The sequence below is a fragment of the Syngnathus typhle genome, linkage group LG12 (assembly GCF_033458585.1).
Source record: "Syngnathus typhle isolate RoL2023-S1 ecotype Sweden linkage group LG12, RoL_Styp_1.0, whole genome shotgun sequence".
In the NCBI taxonomy this organism is placed as follows: domain Eukaryota; kingdom Metazoa; phylum Chordata; class Actinopteri; order Syngnathiformes; family Syngnathidae; genus Syngnathus; species Syngnathus typhle.
This window is the reverse complement of record NC_083749.1, coordinates 12,758,178-12,781,497: the sequence shown is the minus strand read 5'-3', so window position 1 is coordinate 12,781,497 and position 23,320 is coordinate 12,758,178. Positions and strand designations below refer to the sequence as shown.

Here is a 23,320-nt window from a genome sequence, read left to right as displayed (position 1 = left end):
CATAAAGCACAAAGGATTTGATCACGGGATTTATTGACTTGGAGTGACAGATTGTTTGATAAAATTGTTGTTTATAATTATATGGGCCTGTGGAATAATTTCAACTGCAACTGACGACAAGTCCGACGTCAGCGGCGCAGCGCACGCGTGGCGCTGTTTACATAAAAGACGAAGGTTTTGATTGATGGATTTAATTATTTGGAGTGACACAGATGGTTTGATAATATTGTTGTTTATATAATAGGAATTTGATATATACTTTATATATCGTTATAGGGGCATGTGTAATAATTTGAACTGCAACTGATGAGTGCGACGTCAGCGGCACAGCGCACACGCGGCGTTTATTCCATAAAGAACGATCGATGGATTTAATGATTTGCAGTGACACACATGGTTTGATAATATTGTTGTTTATATAATAGTTACTTGATATATAATTTATATATCGTTATATGGGCCTGTGGAATAATTTGAACTGCAACTGACGAGTCCGGCGGCGCGGCACACACGCGCCATTGTTTACATAAAGGACGATCGATGGATTTAATGATTTGGGGTGACACAGATGGTTTGATAAAGGTGTTGTTTATGTTATAATTATTTGGATAACTGTTAATGTTACGTAAGGCCTGTTCTCAGCTCTTCGTTTGTGTTTGTCACGTTAGCATACCGTATCGTGTAGCCTGTCGTTCATGTCTGTTATTGGTGTTGGATTTTGTTGAATTAATTTCCCCCAAAACGCAATTTATACTCCGGTGCGACTTATATATGACTTTTAGTCCGAAAAATACGGTAATTATTTCAAGTTTTAGCCACAACACGTCTGGAATTTTAGCCATTATATTAGAGTTCGGTTGTACTTTATTCTACTGTTTAACCATGTACTCTACTGTACTCTCATTATTGTGAATCGATATTCTTACGCAAACCAGCTCAGCTCAGTGTCCTAGTGGTAGAGTGTCCGCCCTGAGACTGGAACGTTGTGGGTTCAAAACCCGGCCGGGTCATACCAAAGACTATAAAAATGGGACCCATTGCCTCCCTGCTTGGCAATCAGCATTAAGGGTTGGAATTGGGGGATTACATCGCCAAATGATTCCCGAGCGCGGCACCGCTGCTGCTCCCCTCTCCCCCAGGGGATGGATCGAAATCACACGGGGATGGATTAAATGCAGAGGAGAAGTTTCACCACACCCAGATGTGTGTGTGACAATCATTGGGACTTTAACTTTAAATCCGTCAGTCCTCATCTTCTGTGTCCAAATTAAACAGTTGGGCAAGTTCACCTTTAAACATGCCAAGTTCCCTCTCATCATTGTCTTGTCGTCACGTTGCTCTTCTGCAATGATCCTGGCTTTCCAGAAAGCTCTAATTGTGCCTCGTAAGCATGTCTCTTTGTCTATGCCATTTTAGAGGGTCCTAATGCTGTTTCCTTTGCACAAACGATAGTGTTTATTTATCAATGGTGGCGGAGGTACATACTCCACATCGGTGGTCCCCAACCTTTTTTGCGCCACGGACCGGTTACATGTCAAATATTTTCGCGGACCAGCCTTTATATAAATAATACATTTATATAAATAAATAAATAAATAAATGAATAAATAATACATTTATAATAAATATATAAATACGATAAAATAAAATGATACGACTGGCATGAAGACAAGTATAAACCACATAAAAATAAAACTCACCATTACGTTGAATTAGTGGGAGCACTGAGCTTGTTTCTCAGAAACGAGCAGTGTTACAGGTTAACTTGCTCCCATGTTATCTTGCTCCCCGTCTCCAGTTGCGCTCGTTAGGCTAAAACGTTGTGCGCAATCTTGTGTTTCGTGACTGCAGATTCATCACAAGCGATATGGATCTTGCCTGACTGCAAAATTGTTCCACTTCATGATTGTGTCCCACTTGTTGTTGATTCTTGAAAAAAAATTAAACTTTTATATCTTTGTTTGAAGCCTGAAATGTCGCGAAATGTTGAAAGGTTCAAGGGGGCCGAATACTTTCGCAAGGCACTGTATGTTTTTAGAAGTCTTTTATTATTATAACAATTTTTATATTAATAGGTACAAGTGTACGCACTGCAAATTGTGTGGGCACTCCCTGCCTTCTGCTGGCGTGAGGGCAACTTTTGTGCCACAATTCCCCAAATTAAAAGTTTTATTTTGAATTTTAATTTTCTTTTAATTTGGAAAAATAAATCTGCGATGTAGTGAAACTGCAATAAACCAACCGCCATATCTATATATGTATATTAGGGGTGTAACGATTCATCGATACACATCGATTAATCGATATAATGCTCTACGATTTATTGGCATCGATGCTAAACGTAAACATCGATTTATATCGCCGTGTTTGACCTCAGACATTAGACGCGACTTTATTTTGAAATCCAGTTCATTGTTGCTTGCTTTCTCTTTCCGGGAGCAGTGCGCGCCGCGGCGTTGTTGTGTTGTGAGCAGAGCAGGCACGTGAAAGGGGAGTCGACAACTAGTACGCGGCTCCTGGGCTGAAGCTATGGCTATTGTCCAAAAAGACGAGGAGATTTGCTCCCCTTTAGGCTTCAAGTCATTCGTTTGGAAGCACTTTGGATTCCAAAGAAAAGATGGCTCAACGGGCAAGACACGTGCAGTTTGTAAATCCTGCCATGCGGTGATCAAATATTCAGGGAGCACAAATCTCGCCGCACATTTAAAGAAAAAACACGACATCAAAGTTCAGTGTTAAAATAAGCACTTTGTATACCTCAATACTCTCGTAATTTCCTAAATAAAGAGTTTGCAGTACCTTGTTGATTTTGCGTATGAATTGTTATAAATCAGGATATTGTTCTATATTTTTTATTTAAAAAAAAAAAAATCGATTGTAGAGTACTATATCGTGAATGAATCGCAGCAGGCTTTAAGATATCGGCAAATATTGTATCGTAGTTCTTTGTATCGATATGATATTGTATCGTGACAAAACCCGCGATTTACACCCCTAATGTATATATATTCCTCTCTCCCTCCCTCTCTGACTCTATCTCGCAAGATAGCTATCTACTTATTTATGTTCATTGACTCATGCTGTGGTTTTGGAGCGTATATTTTTTATTTTGATCATTATGCTTCTGTTAACTGTGATAACTATCTGGGATATGGAATTCTCATTGATTTTCATCCCTATTTTACTGCCCAGAGTGATTCACCCTTGTGCAAACATTTATCCCTCTACCTCTTCTTCTAATAGGTTAAATAGAAATACCGTATTTTCCGCCCTATTAGGCGCACCGGGGTATAAGGCGCACCTTCAATGAACGGCCCATTTTAAAACTTTGTCCATATATAAGGCGCACCGGCCTATAAGGCGCATAAAATAGAAGCTTTACTGCAACAAACTGAGGTTGACTAGGGTTGCGGTATGCACCCACTAGCCAATAACCAACGAGCCCTCTGTAAACAATCGCGTTTCTCAAACGATCTCCTATAAAATGATTGGAACTGACTAAAGTTCAATCTAACGCATTGGTACTACTTACCTATGTTCTCCTTCCATATCGATCCGTAGATTTACTCGAAACATGAACACAGCAGCCTATTTTGACATGAAATAGCCTCGCGCGTATAGCAGCTATCGTTATAGCATTAGCCATCCGCAAAAACCCATGACCCTCAGCTCGCAATCTCCCATGAGCCTCAGCAAAGTGTAAACAATCGCGTCTCTCAAACGAGCTCCTATAAAATGATCAGAACTGACTAAAGTTCGATCTAACGCATTGGTACTACTTACCTATGTTTCCCTTCCATATCGATCCGTAGATTTACTCTAAACATTAACAGAGCGGCCTATTTTGACATGAAATAACCTCGCGCGTATAGCAGCTATCGTTATAGCATTAGCCATCCGCAAAAACCCATGACACTGAGCTCGCAATCTCCCATGAGCCTCAGCAAAGTATAAACAATCGCGTCTCTCAAACGAGCTCTTATAAAATGATCAGAACTGACTAAAGTTCGATCTAACGCATTGGTACTACTTACCTATGTTTCCCTTCCATATCGATCCGTAGATTTACTTGAAACATTAACAGAGCGGCCTATTTTGACATGAAATAGCCTCGCGCGTATAGCAGCTATCGTTATAGCATTAGCCATCCGCAAAAACCCATGACACTCAGCTCGCAATCTCCCATGAGCCTCAGCAAAGTATAAACAATCGCGTCTCTCAAACGAGCTCCTATAAAATGATCAGAACTGACTAAAGTTCGATCTAACGCATTGGTACTACTTACCTATTTTTCCCTTCCATATCGATCCGTAGATTTACTCGAAACATGAACAGAGCGGCCTATTTTGACATGAAATAGCCTCGCGCGTATAGCAGCTATCGTTATAGCATTAGCCATCCGCAAAAAACCATGACCCTCAGGTCGCAATCTCCCATGAGCCTCAGCAAAGTGTAAACAATCGCGTCTCTCAAACGAGCTCCTATAAAATGATTAGAACTCACTAAAGTTCGATCTAACGCATTGGTACTACTTACCTATGTTTCCCTTCCATATCGATCCGTAGATTTACTCGAAACATTAACAGAGCAGCCTATTTTGACATGAAATAGCCTCGCACGTATAGCAGCTATGGTTATAGCATTAGCCATCCGCAAAAACCCATGACCCTCAGCTCTCAATCTCCCATGAGCCTTAGCAAAGTGTAAACAATCGCGTCTCTCAAACGAGCTCCTATAAAATGATCAGAACTGACTAAAGTTCGATCTAACGCATTGGTACTACTTACCTATGCTTCCCTTCCATATCGATCCGTAGATTTACTCGAAACATTAACGGAGCAGCCTATTTTGAAATGAAATAGCCTCGCGGGTACAACAGCTATTCGGTGACGCCCCCTGACTACAGTTACCGTAATGCTGGGAAGCGATGCGACCTTGTAATTTACTAGTCGTACTAAAACATTTTGGCAGAGCACTGTGTACAACCAGTATGGATCAACAAATTCATCACTTGATCCATATATAAGGCGCATCGGACTATAAGGCGCACTGTTGACTTTTGATAAAAATCTAGGTTTTTGGTGCGCCTTTTAGGGCGGAAAATACGGTATGTTCCATCTCAAGTGAGTATTATTCAGAAAAATAGCAGTTAAAAATCAATGGTTCTTAACCTTATTGGAGATACCGAACTCCACCGGTTTCATATGCGCTTTCACCGAACCCCTATTTAGTGAAAAAATTTTTTTTTGCAAATTCAAGACATCAATGTTTATTACTGGTGCACTAAATGAGCCATGCATGAACATCACCTTGTTCAAAGAATATAACCAACACAATGCATGAACTCAAAAAAAATTACATACCTGCAAATCTGTGTGATTTCTGCTGTTGCCATTGCAAGACCAGTTCAGATATGCGTCGTGAACAATTTACAGAATAAGTCACGTGTGTTCGGCCCTTCGCATTGGAGGCTCTGCTTAATCCTGAGACCGAATCACCGAACCCCTAGGGTTCGATCGACCCTAGGTTAAGAACCACTGCTCTTAATGTTACTGCTTAATTCTTCAAGTCTAAAGGTTTTGAAGAAAACGTTATTCTCGCCCACCTGATACGGCTAAATGCACCAATTTGCCAGGAAGGATTTGTAAGTGGTTCATAATTTTATTCATTTGAAATTACAGGAATTGAATAACCACTGGAAATCACTACAGCAGTTGGCTGAAGAAAGGAGCAACGTGTTGGGTAGTGCGCATGAAGTGCAGCGATTCCACAGGTGAGAACTGTGATTTTGATCGAGATATTGCATATGAATTTGTTGATTAAAGAGTATAATTTCCTATTTAGACACGATGATGAACATAGACTTTAACCTTTGCTATTTACTAGCGGTATTTTATTCTAACCAGTATAAAAGTGGATCTGGGAAAAAGTACTTCAAATTATTCTCTAAATCAGGGGTGTCAAACTCAAATTCAGTGGGCCAAAATTTTAAATTGAACAAAGCCGCGGGCCAATGTTGAACAAATGAACCTTTTAATATGGAATCAAACAAGCTTTGATTTTACAATGAACATTGAACAAGCAAAGCTTATATAACTTAAAAGTGCAGGCGTGCAAAATCAAGTTGATAATAACACGAATAATACTAATAATAACAATAATAGTAATAATAATAATAAAACATATCAATGGCATATTAAATAAAATTTAAATAAACATTGAATGGCTCCTTTCTGTTTGCAGCCTTCTGAGGTAAATGTCAAAATTAGCTTCTTCCACAGGCTAATAAATATGAAAATAAAATAACATAACAACTATGAATAAATCAACCATTCAGGCCTTGGAGTAGCAAGAAAAAGTGCATAGAAAATGTATTTACTGCTCATTTTGCGACACACTGATCTACTCTGATGCGGCCAAGCCAGATACCAGGCATCTTTTCTTGGATGCCAGTTCATCAATGTCGGGGGCTTAGGGTTTGAGTTGAGGAAACCGTCATTATCGAACAAAGGTGTTCGTCGGTCAGACGTTTGCTCTGAGAAGTTTTCGTCATCTTCATTGAGGAAAAAAAGTTGCTCACATAGATAAGTGCTACCAAACATGGAGAGCAATTGAGCAACTTCAGTGCGAAGCTGAGGCATTGTCAGGGATGAACTGTGGAAACTGTGCGGCCCCAACAGCATCAAACTTTGACTTCAGCGTTTCATCACACTGGAGTTCAATCAGCTCCATTTGGAGGTTGGTTGGTGCTTTTTCCACATCAACTGCGAAGGGATTACTAAGCAGTTCAAATCTAAGTTTCTGGACATCAAAGGAGCACACTGAGTTTTTCAGCAAACTGTGCGCACACGGCGATAGAGATCTGCGTTTTTATGGTTTGGCAGCGGGGGAAATGGAAAGTTTGCTTGTCGCATCTGATTCTCCCACGAGCACATCTTCATTTTAAAAGCTCTCAGTGACGCATACATATCTGTGATGATGCTTCCCCGCCCCTGCAGCTGCAGGTTCAGCACATCGAGGTGGCTTGAGATGTCACACAGAAGCTCACACAGAAACTTTTGCTCCCGGAGCTCTGCTGTGTCCTTCCCTTTGCTTTCCAGAAACTGGCATATTTCTTAACGCAGTTCGAAAAATCTGTTCAGCACTTTTTTGCGGCTTAGCCATCTCACCTCTCTGTGATACGGCACATCTGTGTATTCTGAATAGCCAATAGTATCGAATCTAGGCAGCGCCTTCTTGAAAATGTCAGGTGCATTCTGGGAAAAAATTAACACGGATTCTACTTATATAGGCATGAGGCGGAGTCATGAACGGACGTATGGGCGCCAAAGCAACAGCAGAGCATTATGGGATTTGTAGTACAAGCGATGAATGCGGTGTTAGAGTGCTGCCGGCGTATAATACCGGCGGGCCAGCTCTAATATTAATTTGAAATTGCCTCGCGGGCCAAATATAATTACACTGCGGGCCAAATTTGGCCCCCGGGCCAGAGTTTGACACCTATGCTCTAAATAATTAGCATTTTATTTGTCATCATTCTTTTCTATTTACCCATCAATCTCCATTTACCAGCTCTGTGGCCTTGTGGTATGAGTGTCCGCCCTGAGACTGGGAGGTCGTGGGTTCGATCCCCGGGCGAGTCGTACCAAAAGACTATAAAATGGAACCCGATGCCTCCCTGCTTGACACTCAGCATTAAGGGTTGGATTGGGGATGCTGTGAGGAGCTGCGCCGCACAGTCATTATTAGCAATGTATAGCTTCTACTATGGAAGCTCGTCTGAGGACGACCTAACTAATCAATCTCTCTGCATGACTTGTATGTTTGCCTCTTATGTGGGTAGGGTGCGAAATTGACGATTATTATTGAATTACTATTTTATTATTTTATTAGGCCTTCACCTTCACACTTGTTATTCTACACCATTAACTTTATTCTTCTATTTTATTCCTTGCACTTTTTTTTACATGCTACTACTTCTACATACCGTAATTTTCGTACTATAAGTCGCGTTTTTTTTCATAGTTTGGGTGGGGGGGCAACTTATACTCAGGAGCGACTTATATACATATATATGTTTTTTTTTCCCTTTTTGGGCCATTTTATGGCTGATGCGACTTATACTCCGGTGCGACTAATAGTCCAAAAATTACGGTACTTCAATCGATTCACCCAATTCCAATTTCAACATATTCCAAATATTCACGCGAGGGGCTCTTGCATATTTTCTTCATTCCAAAAATGTTCCATTTTCGCAAAATTTTCCCTATTCATTCTTAATGGCCCATTCAACATTTCACATTTACATTGTTCCCATTTGAAATTCACATCATTCATTCTGTAGCATTCCCCAAGTATTTATTCAGCTTCTTCGCCTTCACACGCAATTTCTCCAGAAATTGCAAATTCTAGTTTTTAATTTGCACCTTAGATACAAATGAATCTACAAGTCTTCATTTATTGAACAGATCAATATCTTAGCGGTTACACTACAGTGCCTTGCGAAAGTATTCGGCCCCCTTGAACCTCTCAACATTTCGCCACATTTCAGGCTTCAAACAAACACATAAGATTTTAATTTTTTGTCAAGAATCAACAAGTGGGACACAATCGTGAAGTGGAACGAAATTTATTGGATAATCTAAACATTTTTAATAAATAAAAAACTGAAAAGTGGGGCGTGCAATATTCGGCCCCCCTTGCGCTAATACTTTGTAGCGCCACCTTTTGCTCCAATTACAGCTGCAAGTCGCTTGAGGTATGTCTCTTATCAGTTTTGAACATCGAGAGACTGAAATTCTTGCCCATTCTTCCTTGCAAAACAGCTCGAGCTCAGTGAGGTTGGTTGGAGAGCGTTTGTGAACAGCAGTCTTCAGCTCTTTCCACAGATTCTCGATTGGATTCAGGTCTAGACTTTGACTTGGCCATTCTAACACCTGGATACGTCTATTTGTGAACCATTCCATTGTAGATTTGGCTTTATGTTTTGGATCATTGCCCTGTTGGAAGATAAATCTCCATCCCAGTCTCAGGTCTTTTGCAGACTCCAACAGGTTTTCTTCCAGAATGGTCCTGTATTTGGCTCCATCCATCTTTCCATCAATTTTAGCCATCTTCCCTGTCCCTGCTGAAGAAAAGCAAGCCCAAACCATGATGCTGCCACCACCATGTTTGACAGTGGGGATGGTGTGTTCAGGGTGATGAGCTGTGTTGCTTTTACGCCAAACATATCGTTTTGCATTGTGGCCAAAAGGTTCGATTTTGGTTTCATCTGACCAGAGCACCTTCTTCCACATGATTGGTGTCTCCCAGGTGGCTTGTGGTAAACTTTAAGCGAGATTTTTTATGGATATCTTTGAGAAATAGTTTTCTTCTTGCCACTCTTCAATAAAGGCCAGATTTGTGCAGTGCACGACTGATTGTTGTCCTATGGACAGACTCTCCCACCTCAGCTGTAGTTATCTGCAGTTCATCCAGAGTGATCATGGGCCTCTTGGCTGCATCTCTGATCAGTCTTCTCCTTGTTTGAGATGAAAGTTTGGAGGGACGGTCGTGTCTTGGTAGATTTGCAGTGGTCTGATACTCCTTCCATTTCAATATAATTGCTTGCACAGTGCTCCTTGAGATGTTTAAAGCTTGGGAAATCTTTTTGTATCCAAATCCGGCTTTAAACTTCTCCACAACAGTATCTCGGACCTGCCTGGTGTGTTCCTTTGTCTTCATGGTTCTCTCACCGCTTTAAACAGAACCCTGAGACTATCAAAGAGCTGGTGCATTTATACGGAGACTTGATTACACACAGGAGCATTCTATTTATCATCAGTCATTTAGGACAACATTGGATCATTCAAAGATCCTCACTGAGCTTCTGGAATGAGTTTGCTGCACTGAAAGTAAAGGGGCCGAATAATATTGCACGCCCCACTTTTCAGTTTTTTATTTGTTAAAAGGTTTAAATTATCCAATCAATTTCGTTCCACTTCACGATTGTGTCCCACTTGTTGATTCTTGACAAAAAATTAAAATTTTATATCTTTATGTTTGAAGCCTGAAATGTGGAAATGTTGAAAGGTTCAAGGGGGCCGAATACTTTCGCAAGGCACTGTATTGATGAGATGCTTTGTAATGTCTTGTATTGGTTTTTCAACAGAGATGCTGATGAAACTAAAGAATGGATTGAGGAAAAAAACCAGGCTCTCAACACAGACAACTACGGTCACGATTTGGCGAGTGTTCAAGCTTTGCAGCGCAAGCATGAAGGCTTTGAGAGAGACTTGGCAGCCTTGGGTGACAAGGTTAGTTCGTCATTAAGAATATTTTAACCATTTTGTAAAGAAAATTGTAAACATTTTCCAAATCTGTCAAGTATATAGGTAAAATCGTCATCAGATTTATGACCTCGCACGGAACAAAAGTGCGTGTGAATATGTTCGTGAATCAGGCTTAATTGTAAATGATTCCTCATGACTTTGATTCTGGTATTTTCCAAACGTGGCGCCTCACCACATCAAACAGTGATTTATTGTGAGTGATCCTCAAAGAATGCTCCTTTTTGGGTCGGTCCTAGAGTTGGAAGCGAGCTGTTTTGTACAATTGTTGACACTTATTGACTGTCGTGACCTGACGCAAGAAAGCAAAAAAGTCAATTTCCGTGTGCTCACCCCCATGGTTACGTGAAACACATTAGTTTGGCACAAATTAGCACGTTCAGTACCTGCGTGAATTTGCATTGATTTAACAGCACATGTAATCACATTGTAAAAATAGTTAAATTCATGTTCAATTTGACCCAAGGGTATCTGTTTAATGCATCAATATTATTTGGGATTATTTAATCTATATATTGAACATGCAACGATTAATTAATTTACTGACCAGTAATCGTTTATCAAATTAATCAGTAGTTATGAATTTTTGGGTTTCCTCCGGGCACTCCGGTTTCCTCACACATCCCAAAAACATGCTTGATAGGCCGATTGTGCACTCCAAATTGCCCCTAGGTGTGAGTGCAAGTGCGAATGGTTGTTCGTCTCTGTGTGCCCTGTGATCGGCTGGCAACCGGTAAGTGCGAATGGTTGTTCGTCTCTGTGTGCCCTGTGATCGGCTGGCAACCGGTTCAGGGCTAGGGTCGCCTACTGCTCGATGACTGCTGGGATAGGCTCCAGCATGCCCGCGACTCCCGTGGGGACAAGCGGTATAGAAAATGGTCTGTATGGAGAATGGTCTGTTGTCTTCTATATGGACTAAGCAATGCACCCTTTCCACAGTCAGTGTGAATTAGGCGTAAGGCTCTTCCTTCTTTTATTTCACAGGTGAACTCCCTTGGAGAGACAGCGCAACGTCTAATACAGTCCCACCCAGAAGCAGTGGATGACATTCAGGAGAAGTGTACTGAGCTCAACACTGCCTGGAGCAGCCTAGTGGGACGCGCTGACCAGCGAAAAGACAAACTTGGAAATTCACATGATCTGCAACGCTTTTTATCTGATTTCAGGTGAGAAGAGCATTTTCTTTGTGTGTAATCGAAGTCTTTTGTGTTTTACTTTATCTTTATTGATGAACTCCAGCTTAAAAAAAACAAAAAACAAACAGAAAATCGCAAACATAACATTCAAAAAGCAAAACAAACAAACTTTTCAACATACAAATCAAAGCAATTGTGATTTTAAAGTGTCTACTTAGGAACCAATTTACCGCTTTTTTTTTTGCTCCGTCTCTGAGCTCTGCCACGATCGTGTACATCTGCTTGTGTGAGTTGCGTACCAGATTTAGAGACTTGTACACGTGCAATGTTTATTAGGGTTGACGTCTGCGGGTCAGTTCGTCGGATGATTGGGCGACGAGCCCTTGTCCGACCACAATCTTGTTGGTCGAGCAATCAATGATGTCAGTTTTGACTTTGGATTAAAACACTATGCGTAAGGAAGGGGCAGAAAGGCTGTAAAATCAGTTAACATTTAAAAGAAGATGACAGGATTGCGGCGCGTGCACACACAGCGGCCTCTCACTGTCCCGCCCGTACGGTGTTTTGTTCGTTTAATGAGTGTTGTCCGACAGTTTTATGTGTTCGTCTCGTCGTACTGAGTTGTGCTTCAAGTACAGCCAGCAGGTTCTGCTCGACATTGGCGACAGTGAGTTTTGTGGCGTTCTGGACTTTGATGCGGAGACATTAAAGGAGCTCACTGTGCCGTCCTGTAATGTCGCCGGGCTCGTCTGCTATTCCTCCCCCGGATGGAAAGCGTTGGAAGCGGTGTGCGAGGAGGCAGAAGAGGGGCAAGCGCGGAGGCGTCCGGGCTAGGCTGGCGGCCAACCCAGCTCGCCCGGCCACCGTGCCTTCCATTCTTCTGGCGAATGTTCGATCGCTGGACAACAAAGTGGATTACATTTGCCTGCTGAGATCTACGAACCGGACAGTGTGTAACTGTGTCCTCGTGTTCACTGAGACTTGGTTGACTGTCAACATTCCGGACTCTGCTGTACATCTGGAGCGGCTAGCGTGCTATCGAGCTGAGCGGGCCATTGTAAAAGGGGGAAAAACGCGAGGAGGTGGAATATGCGTCTACATCCGTGACGAATGGTGCCGGGACTCTGTAGTGGTATGCAAGCACTGCTCGCAACTGAACTTTCTCCCTCCTTCTGCGTAGCGTCCTGTACTTTTGTGATTCTGACTGTATGCTGTATGTGCTTTCTTGTTTTTATTTGTTTGTGTTTACTTGTATGTATATTGTGTACTATGTCTTGTCACCGTGGGATAGTGGGAACGTAATTTCAATTTCTTTGTGAATGTGAAGAAATTGACAATAAAGCAGACTTTGACTTTGAAATATGATTGAACAAATCTGATGTTTCTTTTCTTAAGTATAAGAATCAAAAACTCAGAAATTAGATCATTCACACCCCCGTTTTTTACTTCACAATTTTGAACTCTGCAATCGACAGGAAAAGACTAGGGTTACCAAAATTTTGACTTCGATACTATACCTGCATAAAGTACCTCAATATCTCTACCAAAACGGTACATCGACAAAACCTTAAAAATCAGCAAAGGTTGCAGGAATAAAACTGACAGTCTTTTGAGTTGATGGAAATTTGACCTTGTTCTTGAAGTGATAATTTTCTGAAGTTCTATTGCACTCTTTATATGCAGAGACCTCATGTCCTGGATTAATGGTATCCGTGGACTTGTTTCTTCTGAAGAGTTAGCCAAGGATGTGACTGGAGCTGAAGCTCTTCTTGAAAGGCATCAGGTGAATTAAACGTGATTGATTTTGTAAAGATTTCTTCAACGTAAAATGTTCCTTATTTTTGTCCCTTTGCTTCTCTTTATTTTTCTAGGAACATCGCACGGAGATAGATGCTCGTATTGGTACTTTCCAGGCCTTTGAGCAATTTGGACAGCAGCTGCTAGTGCAAGGCCATTACGCAAGTCCCGAGATCAAACAAAGACTCGAGGCTTTAGACTTGGAACGAGCTGACTTGGAAAAGGCCTGGGTACAGCGTCGCATGATGCTGGACCAGTGCCTGGAGTTCCAGGTAAATGTTGAAAAAGATTGCTTGTTTATGAAATAAACACTTCTGTCACCACTACCGGCAGTTTAGTCTACATCATTTATTGACGATTTTCTGCATTTGACTTGCAGCTCTTTAGCAGGGACTGTGAACAAGCTGAGAACTGGATGGCAGCTCGTGAAGCCTTCCTTGCAAGCGATGACAAGGGAGACTCCCTTGATAGTGTTGAGGCACTAATCAAAAAGCATGAAGACTTTGATAAAGCTATTAATGTGCAGGTGAACTTTCACACATTTTGCAACCTTTTTCAATGATTGTCTTTTGTCCTGTAAATCTGAAATTGTCTGGATCCACAGGAAGAGAAAATTGCTGCTCTCCAATCGTTTGCCAATCAACTAATTGGAGCTGACCATTACGCCAAACCTGAGATTTTCATTCGACGCAATGAAGTTCTTGACAGGTTGTACACCTTTAAAAAAAAAAAAAAGATACTGCTACTTCTACTACTACTACTAGGGGTGTAACGATTCATCGATACACATCGATTAATCGATATAATGCTCTACGATTTATTGGCATCGATGCTAAACGTAAACATCGATTTATATCGCCGTGTTTGACCTTGGACATTAGACGCGACTATTTTGAAATCCAGTTCATTGTTGCTCGCTTCCTCTTTTCTGGAGCAGTGCGCGCGGCGTTGTTGTGTTGTGAGCAGAGCAGGCACGTGAAAAGGGAGTCGACAACTAGTACGTGGCTCCTGGGCTGGTGCTATGGCTAGTGTCCAAAAAGACTAGGAAATTTGCTCCCCTTTAGGCTTCAAGTCATTCGTTTGGAAGCACTTTGGATTCCAAAGAAAAGATGGCTCAACGGACAAAACACGTGCAGTTTGTAAATCCTGCCATGCGGTGATCAAATATTCAGGGACCACAAATCTCGCCGCACATTTAAAGAAAAAACACATCAAAGTTCAGTGTTAAAATAAGCACTTTGTATACTACAATACTCTTGTAATTTCCTAAATAAAGAGTTTGCAGTACCTTGTTGATTTTGCGTATGAATTAGGGGTGTAACGATTCATTGATATACATCGATTAATCGATATAATGCTCTACGATTTATTGGCATCGATGCTAAACGTAAACATCGATTTATATCGCCGTGTTTGACCTTGGACATTAGACGCGACTTTATTTTGAAATCCAGTTCATTGTTGCTTGCTTCCTCTTTCCGGGAGCAGTGGCGCGGCGGCGTGTTATGTTGTGTTGTGAGCAGAGCAGGCACGTGAAAGGGGAGTCGACAACTAGTACGCGGCTCCTGGGCTGGTGCTATGGCTAGTGTCCAAAAAGACGAGAAAATTTGCTCCCCTTTAGGCTTCAAGTCATTCGTTTGGAAGCACTTTGGATTCCAAAGAAAAGATGACTCAACGGACAAGACACGTGCAGTTTGTAAATCCTGCCATGCGGTGATCAAATATTCAGGGAGCACAAATCTCGCCGCACATTTAAAGAAACAACACGACATCAAAGTTCAGTGTTAAAATAAGCACTTTGTATACTACAATACTCTTGTAATTTCCTAAATAGTTTGCAGTACCTTGTTGATTTTGCGTATGAATTGTTGTAAATCAGGATATTCTATATTTTTTATTTAAAAAAAAAAATATCGATCGTAGAGCACTATATCGTGATATATCGTGAATGAATCGCAGCAGGCTTTAAGATATCTGCAAATATCGTATCGTAGTTCTTTGTATCGATATGATATCGTATCGTGACAAAACCCGCGATTTACACCGCTAGTATGAATTGTTATAAATCAGGATATTGTCCTATATTTTTTATTAAAAAATATATATATCGATCGTAGAGCACTATATCGCGATATATCGTGAATGAATCGCAGAAGGCTTTAAGATATCGGCAAATATTGTATCGTAGTTCTTTGTATCGATATGATATCGTATTGTGACAAAACCCGCGATTTACACCCCTAACTACTACCACTACTACTAATATATTGAATTTATATTGCGCTTTTCTACAGTATACTTAAAGCACTCAGTAGATGCATTACTTGTACGCTCAAACATTCAAACTTTGGTGCTGGTAAACATGACTAGACACAGCTCGGATATGATTTCAGATCAGAAAAAAAAATCAATGTAAATAGATGTTACTTTGTAAACATGTTTCCCATTACATAAAAAGAAAAATCAGCTTAGAATACCAATTATGGCTGTCTAGGTTTTGGGAACACAACTCTAAGTGAATTATAAGGAAGGCTGTCTTATTTTTTATCTGGACAGTGATTGATAAAGACCTCAAAGTACATTTAAGGTTCATCCTCTTCCTTTAGGATAAAGAGTTGACTTGCAAACTAGCCTATGTCTACAGCGTTGAGAGAAAATAAGAAATGACAGCAAAGAATCAGACGTTGAACTGCTTGCTGTTGCCATAATTGCCAGCCAGACACTTGTTGCTTGTAGCTAGCAGCCAGCAGTGCCGTGTGAAAGCACAAGACAAACTAAAAAAAAAAAAACAATTCCAAACTCTAAAGAACTGATACTTTGAAAGGTGGCGTCGACTGAAGACCCAGATGATCGAAAAGCGTTCAAAGCTAGGTGAATCGCAAACCCTGCAGCAGTTCAGCCGAGATGTGGATGAAATAGAAGCTTGGATCAGTGAGAAACTGCAAACTGCGACTGATGAATCCTATAAGGACCCTACCAACATTCAGGTAAATTTTTAACCCCCCTACTGACACCGTTTACTTAATTGGTTATCAAATACAGTGAGATTTGAAAATATTCACAGTGTTTCACTTTATCCATGTTATGTTACAGCCTCATTCCAAAATAGCAAAATTACCCCTCCCCTCAAAGTTCTACGCACACCAGCCAATGCTCACCTCGAGCAGTGGTCCCCAACCTTTTTTGCTCTACGGACCAGCTACGCGGCAGAAATATTTTTGCGGACCGGCCTTTATATACCGTTTTTTTCCATGTATAATGCGCCCCCTAAAAATGGCATGTTGATGCTGAAAAAAAGCCTGTACCCATGTGTAATACGCACCCAAATTTTGACTCCTACTTAAGTCCGTAAACGTAAAATTATTTCAAAATAAAGATCATCTTTGGGAACAACCGGATGTTAGTCTGCCGGTCAGTATCACTGCGCATGCGCTAGCAAACGCAATAGCGAAGACATGCATAATAACAAATATAAACCACATAAAAAATAAAACTCACCATTACGTTGAATTATTGGGAGCACCGAGCTTGTTTCTCAGAAACGAGCCGGTCCCATCTAGGCGTAATCAGAGACAATGACACCCGAAGTGGTTAAGGTTTGTCTTTTAATGCAGGATGCTTGGTCTCCATGTGCTAAAGCAGTTTGAAGGCTTCATTGCCTCGTTAGCTAACCTGGCGCCACATATGCCGAGTGCGCTTGGCGCGTCAGAGTCACCTGTGTCAATAAATCCATATTTTAAGTAGGACTCCAGAAATCCATTGAACACAAACGACAAATAACTTTCATTCATTTAACAACGCGACCGAAATCCTGTCGTCTCAATCGTAAATCCAAAATATCTCCAGAACGACCGACCCGAATGTGGCTGGGGGTGCTGTTTGTTCGTATTTGTCCGTGATTGGTGTCATCTTGCGTATGAGGTTATGCTGCATTCAGGTGCTCCTCGTAGTTATGATGAGTGCGGCCAAACCGAGGTTCAGGATAACAGAACGAGTAGTTGAACCAAAGTACTTTCAACTTTGAATTTCCAGTACGGTTCAAAACCGTTACTCTCCTAATATCTGTACCTTTTGTTGTAAGTGACCGAATAATTACCAATTCTCATGTTGTCCTGAATTTTCTCTAAAACATTTAAGTGTGACAAAAATAAGGAAAGGGACACAACACTATTTTCTTTCATAGATGTCAAATTGTATTTTATCATACATAATTCATCATTTGTCTATTCATAGCCAAACACACTCTCCTATCTGACATTCTCTCCTAATGTCTTTTGCTTTCTTTATAGCTATCCAAGCTTCTGGTAAGTGTGAGTACTACTGTTAGTTCTGTTAGTTTACTAACCGCCATCTTCCTTTGTTCACATCATGTATAATAATAAACATAAACTCTTGTGCCAGATTTTTATAGAAATGTAGAAAAAGTAGCTTTTAGCGCGCACGTGCGTGCGTGCGTGCTGTCTGTCTGTGTTCATAGCAGTTTTGTACACTTGGGCTCACATTTTTATATGTATAATTTTAGTAGACATATTGTATTTTTCGGACTATAAGCGTTTTTTTTTCATAGTTTGGGTGGGGTGGCGACTTGTACTCTGGAGCGACTTGTATGTGAAATTTTTCACAAATTTTTACTTGATCAACCATTACTTACTAGTATAGTTAATGACTTCACATGTTATTTTCACTTTAAACCACATGAGGGCGCACTATGGCTGTGGAATAATTGTAGCCTCACTGACAATAAGTTCCATTCACTGACTTTCGGTGTCAGGAGATTTAATGATTTGGAGTGACACAGATAGTTCGATAAACTTATTTATGTTATAGTTATTTGACATATAGTTTATTTAGAGTAGCAACATGTATGTTGTTAGACTTCAGTAGTTAACAATTTTCTAGCGAGGCCGCGAAGGAAGCGGGGGGGGGGGGGTGTTTAGAGCGATCCAGGGCGCTTGCGTGTGTTGGCTCGTATGTTGAGCTCTTGTTTTGTGAAATAAAGAGCTGGTTAGCACACCCACGTTTTGCCTGGTACTTTAACGCTACAATATAGTTATATACGTAGTCCTGTGGAATAATTGGAGCCGCAACTGACGACGAGGCTGACGTCAGCGGCACACGTAGGTTTGGAATCAACAGCTATTTTTTGGGGGGGGGTTTGACACAGAGGATGAATATTCCGAGGGATTTAATGATTTGGAGTGGCACGGATGGTTTGTTAAAATTGTTGTTCATATTACATTTACTTGATATATCTAGTCTGACGTCAGCACCGCACGTAGTTCCGGTGTCAACAGCTGTATGTGTGGTATTTGTTTTGATACAGAAGATGAATATTCCAATGGATTTAATTATTTAGAGTGTCACGGATGGTTCGTTAAAATTGTTCTTTAAATTACATTTATTTGATATATCTGGTCTGACATCAGCGGCGCACTTGGTTCCTTCCGGCGTCAACAGCTGTGTTTTTTTTAAGTGACACAAGACGAAGGATTTAAAGATTTGGTGTGACATGGATGGTTCGATAAAATTGTTGTTTATATTATTGTTATTTGATATATAGTTGATGTATCGTTATCGGCCTGTGGAAAAATTTGAACTGCAACTGACGACGAGTCCGACGTCAGCGGCGTGCCGAACAAGCGGCGTGCCGCACAAGCGGCGTGCCGCACAAGCGGCGTGCCGCACAAGCGGCGTGCCGCACAAGCGGCGTGCCGCACAAGCGGCGTTGTTTACAGAAAAGACGACAAATTCGATCGATGGATTTGATGATTTGGAGTGACACAGATGGTTTGATAAATGTGTTATTTATGTTATAGTTATTTGAATAATGTTTTGAATAATGTTAATGTTACATCAGGCCGTTCTCAGCTCCTCGTTTGTGTTTATGTCACGTTAGCATACCGTGTTGTTAGCCTATTGTTGCTGGTTCATGTCTGTTCTTGGTGTTGGATTTTGTCAAATATATTTCCCCCAAAATGCGAGTTAAACTCTGGTGCAACTTACTATATATGTTTTTTTCCGCTATATTGTGCATTTTATGGCTGATGGGACTTGTACTCCAGAGCGACTTTTAGTCCGAAAAATACGATACCCACTCATAAAAAGTTGTTGATATTCTTACCTTTGGGTGAAACTTCTAAATCTAAAATGCACTATAATCTTTCCAGTCAAATTTAATCTGAATTCAATGTTTCTGTGTTTTTTGGATTACTCGCTGTTCTCTGACAAGAGCTGAAGAACATAAAGCACGTGTTTCGAACAATCCATGATCCATTTATTGCTTTATTTAGAATAGTTTTTATAAACAGTCATCTTCACAGAGAAAAGACTGCACCAAACAGTTCAGGCCCCATTCAGAGGCTTTAAACAGCATATTTCCGGGTGGAAGTAACCACTGATCTTACGTCATTGTGTTATCAGCAGGTTCCACGGGGATACAAAGAGACCATTCGGTCGATGTTGGAGAACATCAAATTCTGCAAAAGTCATGAGAAACTGAATAGTAACCAATGTCTTTCAAAAGTTTAGGTCAAATTCACCCTTAAAAAATACATTTTAATTTCATACGAAATTTCACTCGTACACCAAATGTCCAACTTTTTGTGAGTACTTTGTGACCAAATATCCTATATTGATATTAATAATTTTTCCATTGACAAGATGTTATGGATATTAGGTAGCTACACATGCATACCTGACATGCACCTTCCCCCCCAATGACTGTAGAGTAAACATCAGAAGCACCAAGCATTTGAGGCGGAGCTTCATGCCAATGCTGACCGAATCCGTGGGGTCATAGATACTGGTGACACACTCATCCAGAGAGGTGCCTGTGCTGGCAGTGAGGATGCAGTCAAGGTATTTATTACTGTCTGTGTGCTTTCATCTAAATTGTGTTATATAATGGAACATTATGTATTGTTACCGTCTTGGCACTTTAAATAAAATGTTCGTTAGCCCCCCAGTGGGGTAATTTGTATTTTTACGACAGCACTAGTGGTTACAGGAAACAAAAAACAAATAAGCATAGTGCGTAACTAGAATTTGCAATTTCTGGAGAAATTGCATGTGAAGGAGCAAAAGCTTGATAAATACTTGGGAAATGCTACAGAATGATGTTTAAAGTTGGAATGGATTGAATCGATCAAATAATGTTGGAATTAGAAGGGGAAAACAAAATTTTGTAAAATTTGGCATGAATATTAAAGTTGAAAATTTGGAATTTTTGGTAAGTGGGGAGTTGTGGAATAGGTAGGCATACGATGAATAGTTAAAAGTTGGAACAGGTTGAATCGGTGGAAAAATTGAGAAATTAGAAGGGAAAAACAAAATCTTGCGGAATCTTGCGTGAATTTTGAAAATGAAAATGTGATTTTTTTTAATTGTGTGAAGTTTTGGACTAGGTAGGCATAAGATGAACAGTTTGAAGTTAGAACGGGTTGAATTAGTTGTAAAATGTAGAAATTAGAAGGGAAAAAGCAAATTTTTCAAAATGCTGCGCAAATTTTCCAAAAATGTGAAATTTATGAAATGTGGCAATTTTGAGAATGTTGACAATCCTCTCCAATGTGATTTGAATGAGCTGAATGATGTAAATTTCAAACGGGAACGATGTAAATGTGAAATGTTAATGTGCCATTAAGAATGAATGAGGGTAATTTTGCCTTAAATTTGCGAATTTTGCGAAAACAGAATATTTTGAGAATGGGAAAAATGCAAGCACCCTTTGCATGAATATTAGGAATACGTCAAAAGTGGAATGAAGTGAATCGGATGAATTTTGTGGAAGTAGTAGCAGAACAAAAATGTGAGGAAAATAAAACAGAAGAAGAATATAGTGAATGGTGTAGAATAACATAAGTGTAAAAGCCTTCGCCTTCACACTAATAACTATAGAGCACTGGGTTTTTATAGTAGCGCTTTTCTGTAATATACTCAAAGCGCTCACAAGTGGATGCATTATTTATATGTTCGCACAGTCTCACTCTGGTGGTGGTAACTAGAGACATACCTCTTGATGTTTTAGGTTATTTGAGAGAATTTGTATGCGGTTTATTTGATTGTGCATCCAAGGTTTGGATTCGCTCATTATCATCTGATCCTTAAAAAACAAGGTTGTTCAAAAAGTGTGACAAGGCTATCCCTAATTAAGATATTTGTTTATGTCTGCATTTTATGTTGTCAGTCAGCAGTCTTCAAAAAGCTTTTTTTCTCTTTAGGTACGCCTTGGTGCCTTGGATGAGCAATGGCAGTTCCTTGTCAACAAATCTGCTGAAAAGAGCCAAAAACTCAAAGAAGCCAATAAACAACAGAACTTTAACACAGGCATCAAGGACTTCGACTTCTGGCTCTCTGAGGTGATTACCTCCATACCATAGGCTGTAGAAACGCTTTTACAGATTAGAAAATGACTGACACATTGTGCTTTTTAGGTCGAAACACTTCTTGCTTCAGAGGACTATGGGAAAGATCTGGCCTCAGTCAACAACCTGCTGAAAAAACACCAGTTGTTGGAGGCTGATATTTCTGCTCATGAGGTTGGTTGTTGCATAGACAAGCAGGCATGGACATGTAGTAAATAAAGTGCAATAGATGATTACAAACTCTAGATGTACAATATAGGTTCATCATTAACGCTTTGAATGCCAAACATTTTCAGAAAAAATAACCCCTAAAATCCCAGCCGATTTTGAGCATTAACTCATTTTGTAAGGCCTGCAGAATATTGTCTGCTATGGCTATATGTATACACTGGTGCTACCAAATGAAAGATTGGACCTTCTTTAATTTGAAAAAGAAAGTGTGATTTTAACTTATACCGTTCTTTAGTTATCACCATTTGAAAATAGCTGGGTTTCACTCAAATCAGCAATCTCAGACAAAACTAGAATTTTGCAATTTCTGGAGAAATTGCGTGTGAAGGCGAAATGTATGAATAACTTCTTCGGGGAATGCTGCCGAACGATGTGGAAACGTGTTGAATTACTTGAGAAATGTAGAATATTTGGAGAATTTGTGGTGAATTTCAAAATAAAAGATGTGAAGTTTTTGGTAAATTGTGGAATAGGTAGAAAAATGATGAACAGTTGAAAGTTGGAATGGGCTGAATCGGTTGAAAAATGTAGAAATGAGAAGGGGAAAAGGAATTGGGCGTGAATTTCAAAATAAAAGATGTGAATTTTTTGGTAAGTGGGAAGTTGTGGAATAGGTAGAAAAATGATGAACAGTTGAAAGTTGGAATGGGTTGAATCGGTTGAAAAATGTAGAAATGAGAAGGGAAAAGGGAATTGGGCGTGAATTTCAAAATAAAAGATGTGAATTTTTTGGTAAGTGGGAAGTTGTGGAATAAGTAGAAAAATGATGAACAGTTGAAAGTTGGAATGGGTTGAATCGGTTGAAAAATGTAGAAATGAGAAGGGAAAAAGGAATTGGGTGTGAATTTCAAAATAAAAGATGTGAAGTTTTTGGTAAGTGGGAAGTTGTGGAATAGGTAGAAAAATGATGAACAGTTGAAAGTTGGAATGGGTTGAATCGGTTGAAAAATGTAGAAATGAGAAGGGAAAAAGGAATTGGGAATGAATTTCAAAATAAAAGATGTGAAGTATTTGGTAGGTTGTGGAATAGGTAGAAAAATGAACGGTTGAAAGTTGGAATGGGTTGAATCGGTCGAAAAATGTAGAAATTAGAGTAGAAAAAGGAAATTTTAGAGAATTTTGGTTGAATTTCAAAATAAAAGATGTGAAGTTTTTGGTAAGTGGGAAGTTGTGGAATAGGTAGGCAAAAGATGAATAGTTGAAAGTTGGAACGAGTTGAATCGGTGGAAAAATGTAGAAGTTAGAAGTGAAAAAGGAAATTTTATGAAATTTTGCAAAATTTTATGCAAATTTTATAAGTGAAAACGTGAAAATTTTGAATTTGGCAAGTTTGGGAATGTCCCCAATGTGATTTGAATGTGTTGAATCATGTGAATTTGAAACTGGAACAACGTAAATGTGAAATGTTGAGTCTGCCATTAAGAATGAATGGGGCAAAAATCGCCATAAATTTGTGAATTATGCG

General features: G+C 40.0%; 1 protein-coding gene across 4 annotated transcripts in view; it reads left to right on the top strand.

The window, feature by feature from the left end:
• sptan1 (spectrin alpha, non-erythrocytic 1) overlaps positions 1–23,320 on the top strand; it is a 117,664-nt gene that overhangs the window by 60,207 nt on the left and 34,137 nt on the right. For 3 of the 4 annotated variants that reach the window (XM_061292612.1, XM_061292610.1, XM_061292613.1), the window contains 12 exons: positions 5,682–5,773; positions 10,151–10,295; positions 11,313–11,494; positions 13,148–13,247; positions 13,336–13,533; positions 13,641–13,787; positions 13,866–13,969; positions 16,086–16,248; positions 17,551–17,571; positions 19,988–20,119; positions 21,481–21,618; positions 21,694–21,798. In XM_061292612.1, the coding sequence (XP_061148596.1) occupies positions 5,682–5,773; positions 10,151–10,295; positions 11,313–11,494; positions 13,148–13,247; positions 13,336–13,533; positions 13,641–13,787; positions 13,866–13,969; positions 16,086–16,248; positions 17,551–17,571; positions 19,988–20,119; positions 21,481–21,618; positions 21,694–21,798 (1,527 nt within the window). The remainder of the gene's footprint in view (positions 1–5,681; positions 5,774–10,150; positions 10,296–11,312; positions 11,495–13,147; positions 13,248–13,335; positions 13,534–13,640; positions 13,788–13,865; positions 13,970–16,085; positions 16,249–17,550; positions 17,572–19,987; positions 20,120–21,480; positions 21,619–21,693; positions 21,799–23,320) is intronic. The other variant, XM_061292611.1, reaches the window with a different exon arrangement.